This window comes from Amblyomma mixtum, chromosome 1, assembly GCF_055824585.1.
Source record: "Amblyomma mixtum isolate Tamu chromosome 1, ASM5582458v1, whole genome shotgun sequence".
In the NCBI taxonomy this organism is placed as follows: domain Eukaryota; kingdom Metazoa; phylum Arthropoda; class Arachnida; order Ixodida; family Ixodidae; genus Amblyomma; species Amblyomma mixtum.
In genome coordinates, this window is record NC_143012.1 from 272,013,027 (window position 1) to 272,022,795 (window position 9,769).

General features: G+C 44.9%; 1 protein-coding gene across 2 annotated transcripts in view; it reads right to left on the minus strand.

Moving 5' to 3' along the window:
* Polr3C (RNA polymerase III subunit C) overlaps positions 1–8,815 on the minus strand; it is a 29,046-nt gene extending 20,231 nt beyond the window's left edge. For both annotated transcript variants that reach the window (XM_089565929.1, XM_089565930.1), the window contains exons 1-5: positions 8,596–8,815; positions 8,382–8,527; positions 8,195–8,292; positions 7,405–7,556; positions 4,718–4,869 (exon numbers count right to left, since the gene is read on the minus strand). In XM_089565929.1, the coding sequence (XP_089422055.1) occupies positions 4,718–4,869; positions 7,405–7,556; positions 8,195–8,292; positions 8,382–8,527; positions 8,596–8,742 (695 nt within the window). In that variant the 5' untranslated portion in view covers positions 8,743–8,815. The remainder of the gene's footprint in view (positions 1–4,717; positions 4,870–7,404; positions 7,557–8,194; positions 8,293–8,381; positions 8,528–8,595) is intronic.
* Between the last annotated feature and the right edge of the window lie 954 nt (positions 8,816–9,769).

Below are 9,769 nucleotides of genomic sequence, written 5' to 3' on the forward strand. Positions count from 1 at the left end.
CTGTTAATATAATGCGATCATTAGGCATAATAAAAGTGGTCATATAATCTCTTAGGTTATCTAAGACATCAACTGGCGATTCAGGCGCTCTATGTAACACTCCTACAATATACCGGACATTGTTATGGTGTGCCTTACAAAAAATGCATTCAATATTAACCCTTTGAGGGTCGAATTATTTTGAAGAAAACTTTCCCAGGTGGTCAAATTACTTTATTGCGGAACTTGAATCTACAAAATGTATATAATCGAGAATAAATAGTAAAAAAAAATTAGGAACAGTACTTTGGTGACAGCATCACTCACAACTGGAAAATGTTCAATAGAATAGAATAGCAACGGTGATAAGCAAGCTAAGAGCAGCACCAATAAAGATAGAAATCAACTTTCACGGCCTCTGCAAAACAGTGCCCACAAAGAGAAAACACGTTTCGCGCGACTCCGTTGCGATCCCGCGGCGGAATCGAAACCGCGTAGGCGCGTTGCCACAGAGGCCGAGAATACCTCGCGAGCAACGGTGATAAGCAAGCTAAGAGCAGCGCCAATAAAGATAGAAATCAACTTCGGCAGCCCCTGCAAGATAGTGCTGACAAAAAGAAAACTCAAATTTCACGCGACTCCGTTGCGATCACGGGGCGGAATCGAAACCGCGTAGGCGCGTTGCCACAGAGGGCGAGAATACCTCGCCAGCAACGGTGATAAGCAAGCTAAGAGCAGCGCCAATAAAGATAGAAATCAACTTCGGCAGCCCCTGCAAGATAGTGCTGACAAAAAGAAAACTCAAATTTCGCGCGACTCCGTTGCGATCCCGCGGAGGAATCGAAACCGCGTAGGCGCGTTGCCACAGAGGGCGAGAATACCTCGCGAGCAACGGTGATAAGCAAGCTAAGAGCAGCGCCAATAAAGATAGAAATCAACTTCGGCAGCCCCTGCAAGATAGTGCTGACAAAAAGAAAACTCAAATTTCGCGCGACTCCGTTGCGATCACGCGGTGAAACCAAAACTACAAAAGGGGTGTTGCCGCAGTCTGTGCCGCCGCGCTAAAGCTAGACATAAGTTCTGCTTACCTCCGTAAGAAGGCAGCACAAAATTCAAACACTTCTTGTAAGTCCTAAGAGGTGGCAGCACCCCCCAGTGAGCACGCATTGTTCTTTTGGCGCAAAATTTGAAACGGAAGATCGAAACCGTACCCGTACGGCAAAGACCTTGCGGGACTGAAAACCGCCGCCGTGCATATACGGCAAAAACCTTCAAACGGTTAAGCACTTCCGACATGCTCAGCATATTAAGATGTTTTCTAAAGATAATGGTAACTCCACTGCCTTTACTACCACGGTCCTTCCAAAGTACACTGCAATCAACTGGCACAAATTCACCATCATAAATGGCACTGTTTAACCACGTCTGTGTTAAAATCGCGATATATGGATCTTCACAAAGCAAAATTCCTTCTAACTCACTAATTTTGTTTAATATGCTTCTACAAAATTGACACTTAGTATAGTTATTTATTCAGGATTGTGCTTCTAACGAACAATTTATTGTGACAATTTATTTATGTGCTCAGGAAACCCAGTACAAGAACCCCTGCTAAGGACCATAGAGAAAAGTCTTAGCTATAACAAACCACTGCCTGTAACAAAGCTGCCTGCTTGCGACTTTTCAGTAAACTTGCCTTTATTCAATATTTTTGCTGCATATATCTGCACTATGCACTAGTGCCAAAGGCAACTCTCGACGGAACACTGTTCCAATGCACCCGAGAACAAGCGACTACAGTACAATATAATCGTGCTGAGACAGACACACCAGCACTATCGCTCACCAAAAACGGTCGCATGCATGGCAGCATTGTTACGAAATCCACCCAACCATGAAGACACAGCCTTGTTTTCCAAACCTTCGCTCAATTCATTACTTTTCACTCTTATGCGTGAATATGTGCTCAGCTGCCAGTAGCAGTGGTACTTTTATTCCTTCTGGCAGTTTTCATGATCCTTGCATGAAATGCTTTTTTTGGCTAAATTTTCAAACAGTGCCCTTATACTTTGCCATTTCCAATCCTGCTACCATCACCTGTGCATTAGATTTACACCTTTTTGTAATTCTTGCATGTAAAATTACCTTCCAAACTCTGTACATGCCTCCATGAAGAAAGTTCCAATTTTGGAATGTGATTTAGCGCTACACCAACAGCTCTTGCATTTTTTAACGCGACAGTGTTCAGGGTGCTGAAATGCGGCGCTTGTGCCGTGAATGAAAAGTCCCAAGAGGTGACACATGTCCTTGAGAAAGGAGCGGAAGGTTTCCACTCGTTACGGAGGCTGCTGAGGGGCGCTGCAGAGCTGTGACGGCTAAAGTCACTGGAAAATCGCACAGTACCGCATTCCTTTTCTCCACGTCGCCGGGCTTGGAAGGAATGTGGCAACTATGGTCCCAAGTTACTAGAACAGCGAGCACCAAAATTTGCAGGTAATTGCAAGGGCCGGAGGCCGTCTAAAGCCTCTGGGCTTTCTTTCTAGAGACTGCATACATGCGCAAGTTGCTGCTTAGATGAGTTACAAAATCGTTGCTTCCAGTTTCTTCTGAGTGTTCGTTCACAATATCACTACAGCTTGCCTCTGCTAACTCTGCCGGAGATAACTTTGTATTTTATAATACCAACGTTATGAAGGCAGATACGCAGGGCACCACAGATGTAAATGTCATGCAGCAAAGGTCAGGCAGCGACTACCATACACCTTCCAGATCCGTTCGCAGGGAGAGGGACTTTGCGGTACTCTGAAAGTTATTCCAATCACCCTAGTGACATCACCACTGGTGTATAGAGGAGGATGAGTGCGCGTGCTTTCTGAGACACATATCACGTTCTGCTCTGTATGCCTGCAATGCTGTTGTCTTCATCAACTGCCTGCACTCTTGAGTGTTCAACAGGAAGTTTCTTGAGCTGTGCTTTGGCAGCCGTCGTCTTCATCCTCTTCCATCCGCGCACATGCAGCCAGCAGCAATGCTCTCGCATTGTCCATATTCCACTAAAAAACAAACTGAATAAGCTATCACATCATACCCTTAAGGTGGAGCTTAAGTGTCCCCCAAATTTTTTCAACCACCAATGAAACACACACGAAAAAGAAAACAGTTTTTTTTTTTCTTTGATGAGGTACACAGGCCATTTTTTTCACTTGCTAAGAACTATATTTACAAAAGGAAGTATTCTGCGAGACTTAAGTAAAAGACCTGAAGCACCAAAATTGTTCACATGCACATCCACTACAGTAACGTCACTGCTGTCGTCCAGAGGATTTGGTCACTTCATTGTCCTCGAACTGCTCGGTATCGATATGTAGTAAACTGGCATCAACAGAAAAAAAGACAGCCAAATACATTTGTATAGGCATGTGTGAATAGTGGTTTTCTGGTTTAAAGCGAATTCACAGTGAACAGTAATTTTTTTCGAATCACTTCCAAGCGTATATTTCGAATACTTCTTGCACACAACAAAAGGTTGAACGGCACGACAGGCATTTGCAAAATCAAGTATTTTCCAAATACACAAGGCCATTACACGAAAAAAAGAGAGAATGCACTGAAGCTGTGTCGACTTTCTGCAAAAATGGCCGTCAGAAATTGGAGGAGCCGACCTGCATGTGGTGCTGATGTATCTGTGGGGTGTGAGATATAAGCCGCGTTTACATGAATGCGACAAAAGTCGACTCCAGTTCACTTTTTGAGGGAAAGTGCAAAAACGTCGAGGAGGAGAGTAGAGGATGAGTCGTGCCTTCCTTCTCAAAACCTGCTCTTTCCCTCGAAAAGTTGACTGCAGCCGACTTCTGTCGCATTCATGTAACCAAGGCTACAGAGCCTCCTGCTGCTGCTCTCAATTGCGATTGTGCAATTGGTGCTTTTAAGCAGTGAATCCATGACAACTGCTAAGTGTACGCACCCCTACTCCTCTCCTGGAGGTCTGCGTGCTGTGCTGGAAAGGGTAGGTAAGGGATTACACCCGCGTCTTTTGGGTCAGCAGCTGAGCGCCATAACCACTGAGCCACCGTGGCGGGCGCTGTTGTTCATATAAAATCATTTTTTGCAAGTTTGTAACAGGACGTCCGCTAGCTGTGCAGCCGTTGGGTTTGGGACCTCCCCATGTTTTTAATCAAATATGTGTGCGCGCGCTGACTGATCGTTTAAAATTCTCACTGACGATTCTGATACCAAAGCAAATTTAAAAAGATAAATAATGGCTGACAAAATTTTTGTTTTGAAAAATCAGCCAAACTGGAGCCAGTGCTCTTTCTCAGTGACAATGGCAGGTGTTGTAGAGACTATTACTTTGTCCAGCTCTTTCTGAAAAATCAATTTATATTTTAGGCTCATGATGCTTAGACGCCGAGGAGGGAATTCAATGAAAACGAAGTGAATCTGGCAACTCAAGTCAAAACGTGTTCATTCTAGAGCCTTTCAAAGTTGCCGTGTTGCCGATGATTGCTAACCAAGCTGCAGCTGTGAGGGCTGTAGCGAGGGTACAGACACGACGTCAAATGCGATGCAGAAAACTTTGTTCGCATTGTGCCAGACAGGGCTAAGCTAAGCACACCAAAACTTGTTTGTGCCCAACCAGATGCTACTAAGCTAACCCCCTCCATTCAAGCAATGTTGCACGCTTCAGCCACACAGCAGCAAGACATACAGCACATAAGGCCCAGCCACTGGGTCTCACCTAAGGTGCTGGTGGAACCGGTCGACATTGACGCGCCAGTATTGCTTTTCATCTGGCTGCTTTTCCCCATCGAGATTCTCCGTCTTGATCTTTTTTGCTGGTGGCTCCACGGGTGCCTCACCAAAGTTCTGCTTCAGCAAGTACAACTTGACCTGCAAAAATTGAAGGCTGAGCTTTAGCTCTGTGAAGTCAAAACAAACATGGGATATCAAGTTCTTGGGTATGAGACCACTTCTCCGGGAAAAAAATTTAAATGGCAGATAAAAACAAAAAATTAGTTGCCTGTCTTAAAAAAAATGTTGTTTTATCCTAATCAAGATATCAAACCAGATGAGAAATATTTTTTTTTTAGTGTACAAAATATAGTGCACACGTCAACCATGCAATGAGGGAAGGGAGGAAGGTGGGAGCGAAAGAATAAAGGAAGAAAGAGGTGCCATAAACGAGGGCTCCCAATAATTTCAACCACCTGGGAACGTGCACTGACATCCCGCAGCACATGGCCACCTTTTGAGTTTCACCTCCACTGAAACGCCACCGCCACTGCATTTCAAAGGAGGCGCAGCACGAATTTCTTTTGCTGTTACACACATAAAGGCAGGATCTGTGCAATTAACCAAAATAATTGTGGTACCAGCAATTGTCATTGCATAGCAGTGGAATAATAAAAAAACAACTTCCATGCTAGGTTCTCCGCAGTCTCCTGATTCTTTGTGCCAAATTACTGTTTCAGTGCAAATACATATTAAGAAGCATTACTTTCTGGGCACTCCTCATAATGCTCTATGCATGCCTGTGGCCTGGAAACACAAAATTCGCCTCTATTAGAGTGCAAACACAGAAACACTACATGCACAGTCCCACAGGAAGCGCTGGCCACCACAATGATAAAAAAAATTAAAAGGCACACTTAAGCTCCGCCTTTAGGGTATGATGCGATGGTGTAATGGGTTAATTCCCATATATGCAAAAGGTCATTCTCTACTTTAAGTTCACAGATCCCTGGGAGTCCTCATACGCCTCCTGGAGCAGTGGTGCAGCGATTCAGCGATGCACCACTGCCCTGCAATGACAGGTGCTGCCAGTGGTGGGCCTTGTGCTGCCCTGGCTGCTCTTTCCAAGCAATCAATCATTAATTTAACTGCCACCTGCCGCAGTGAGCGGTTTGCTCACCATCCGGTGGGCAGGTTGTGATGACGCCGTGATGTCACGTGACCTCGATCGGTCACCTGCCTCCTAGGCTGCTCTCTGGGCACCACCTACCACAGACATGCTTATGATTTTTTCACTCACAATACCGACAACAGCGACACCGGATTTTCTGGACAATGGGACCTTTACCGCTGTCATGTTAAAACTCCTGCAAAGCAAGACCCGCGCCTAGCTGGCTGCCATCGCTAGAACCCAGTCTACCGCGAGTTATCAATACACCGCACTCTTCCTGAAATACTTCTAGTATTCAAGCTCTGGTGCCAGTGATGACAACACCGACCCACCCTGAGCATGTACTAATTAATGAAAGGCTGCTCTGCTTTAGAAGCACTGGGAAAACTGAACAGGGCACACACACACGAGTCATGAGGGAAAACAGGTCCATGACATAGACATGAGCATGTGCACTTGGCAGCTGCAAAGCTGCTGAGAGGAAGCAGAAATAGCGCTGCTGCTCTGGAAATGAGCACGAAAGACGGAGGTACAGAGAAGTACAGGGAAGACAGAAGTACTGTGTGTGTGTCCCGCCTTTGTTGCGCTGTTCCCCATAAGATGAAGTACTACAGGGAAACTACTACAAGACTGGCCACTGAGTTTTTCAGTAGCAAGGAGTATGCAACACTGGACTCATATTTAAAATCTTAGTTTTTCACTCAAAAAGCGATTACTGCACTAAAGATGGGGTGGACCCACACAACTGACAGTGCAGTTTCCTAAACTATTCTCAGGAAAAAAAATAAAACGTGAAATATTTAGAAAGCCCTCCACAGATTATATTGCTTGAAAAATTGTCATAATTTACTTTTGTTTCAAAGAAAGGTCTTCTTAAGCAATCCTATTCAATTGTAACTTGTAGAAATTATAGCTATTCTTAACAATAATCAGCAGCAGCGTTTTTACTAACAAAGGAATGTACTGCTCACCTAAACTGCTCCATCAATTCAGAGTTTTGGCTATGTCCCCCTTTCAATAAAGCTACATCCTTTACTGACGAATAAAATTCATACAGAGAAGCACCAAAACTTGGTTAGTTGGTTTGGTTTATTGGGGTTTAACGTCCCAAAGCGACTAGGGCTATGAGAGACGCCGTAGTGAAGTGGTCTGGAAATTTCGACCACCTGGGGTTCTTTAACGTGCACTGACATCGCACAATACACGGGCCTCTAGAATTTCGCCTCCATCGAAATTCAGCCGCCGCGGCCGGGATCGAACCCGCGTCTTTCGGGCTAGCAGCCGAGCGCCGTAACCCCTGAGCCACCGCGGCGGGGCGCACCAAAACTTGTGTAACATCAATTTGTCAATCTGATACCTGGCAAGCTCTGTAACTATGTTAAAGGCACATTAATCTAACTTATTTGTAGTCAACAAACACTACTATTTACGTGCAGTGCCTCATTCATTTCAGTAATGTTTATCAGCAATTATTGAGTTACTACCATTCCATACAAAAAAAAAATGAAGTAACCTGAGCCCACCTCTGGAATCTCCTGCATGTCATCTTCACGCAGAACAAGGGTGGGAATTTTGGTGTCCTCAACATTAGGGTCAGGATACGGCACTCTGCACAAAAAGTTTGTCTTGACAAGGTCGACAAACTTCTGTTTCACCTCTTCCGCAGTACTGCTTCCTGGAGGGACAAAACATCCCAAGTAAAACATTCCAAATTTGCTGAGCAACACAAACAGCAAAACTGAAGAACAAAGCTCAACTATGATATATAAACAGCACCGAAATGAGGAGGGCCATTCAGCAGACAGAAAATTCAGCAGCGCGATTTGCTTATTTATTAAGCTTAGCGTCCACTGATCAGGCTGTTTTCTTGCCCAACAACGCACCACACAGCTAAGAAAAGTTATGCACGAATTATGACTGCTTGCTGGCAATGTCCTCCCACATTTCCTCCAGTTTTTTTTTTTTCTCTTGCTTTTCGACTGGCATGAAGAGAAGAAAAAAAAAATGATGTGACACACAATATGCCATGCAAATTCGTACCGACAAAAATAAACAGAAAACAAACACAGCATGCAACGCAGAAGCTGAGCAGTATGAACGTAAAGTCCTTTACGATTTCTTCCACGTCATGCTATCGATGTTACCATATCGCGCCTTATCGCAATTATTTTCATTTAGGTGTGGACACATCAGAGGGACAGCTTTTTGTTTCACTTCTGTTACTCGCCAACTGCGGCCTATTTCGCGGTGATTATGTGAACACGTTACGCTATTACGAACCTCTGTTTTGCCCTATTACAGCCACGACAATACCTTGTAATCTCTCCAGCACTCTCTGGAGGACCGCAGACATACACAGCCTTCCGTTCAGCAAAACCTCTTCGATAATGAATTCGCCTGCGTCGCCATATCTAGAAAAAAACATGCGAAAGTAACAACGACTTCAGTTCAAAGTTTTGCACTGAAAACAAGAGGATCGGTTGGCGTGGCTATTACTTACAGCAATTTAGCGCAGTATATGTATCGTGGATACCGCAGCATACACAGAACGCGGTCAGCGTTTATCGAGTACTTGGCAAACCCTTTTGCATGAGCATGAAACTCCACCAAGTTTTGATGAATCAAGACCACCAAGGACTTCTTGATCTGAGCGAAAAATGAAAGTAAGCGAACAAAATTTAGAACAATAATCTTGCAATCGGAGCTTTGAATACCTTGGAAACTGGCAAGTTGGTTGCCCTCGCTATTTCTGCCAGGCTTCTCGATGACACTTTGAGCAGAGATTCGCCTACAGACTGCACAACGGCGCCAAAGTGCTCTTTCAGGATTAAAGAGCAAGCTCTAATTTTTAAGTGCGACATTGTTCTTAGCTTTCATTAGCAGCTGCTAGCCCGTCGCAGCGCACACGGTGGTCATATCTTTCTCTATGCGGTGGTGCCAAACGTGATGTCTGTTGCATTAGTTCTGCGATTCATAGAGCCCACAATTGGCCGATGATGATGATGATGGAAGTTGAATGGCTTGTCCCGGAAGTCGGGTGTTTGCTGTGTATTTCAATGCAAAAAGTCGCGTCTTTCGCCCTTTCGTTCTCAGTTTTTTGCGTTGTTCTCGTGTAATGTCTGCTGTTATATGAAAGGAACAAGCAAGCTGAACGTGAGAAATGTGAGCATTGTGTGCAGGACCCTGTAATTTCAGAGAAACTGAAGAAAACAGGCATGCAGGTCTCACCCTGCCGTGGCAAAGGAGTACGTGCATTAAACACTATGTTCTTGTCTGTTTCTTGTCTTCCGAGCGTGAGGTAGAAGTAGTGGAATGATGATGAGGCTAGGTCATATTAAAACCGAATTTTCGTGTAGCAAAGAAAAGGCACAGCTCGAGAGGAACGACTGACAAGAAAGACGAATGCTGCAGTGCGCGTGAGAAGCGCTGTTAGAAGTCAACTGCACCAAGCACCACGAATAAAAGTCCATTCAGGCTTAACTTGCTACAATACGAAACAGTACATGACAAGCTCCGTCGAAAAAGCAGTACCATACCTTTTGGAGACGCTAATGTGAACCAACCGAACACCGTCGACACCTCACCAGATAGCCTAGCCCTCGCTCCGGTTTTGTCTAAACATAATTCGGTCACTGCAAAGTCAGCTGCCTAGTGAAGGTTTCCATCTATTCTTTCTTAAATTTATCTTCCATTGATAGCAACTTCGTCTTGAGCGCGGGAACGCGCATCACAGTAAAGGGCGGTGTTGGCGACGGCAGCGACGGGACGACACAGAGCTGAGCAGCCGAGGTTCCATGCTTGCTGAGTGAAGCGACGTCCTGTCGTCTGCTAGTGTCGACCCATTGCGATGCAATGGACCCTTATTTTTGAAACGTCTTTCCCGAAGAC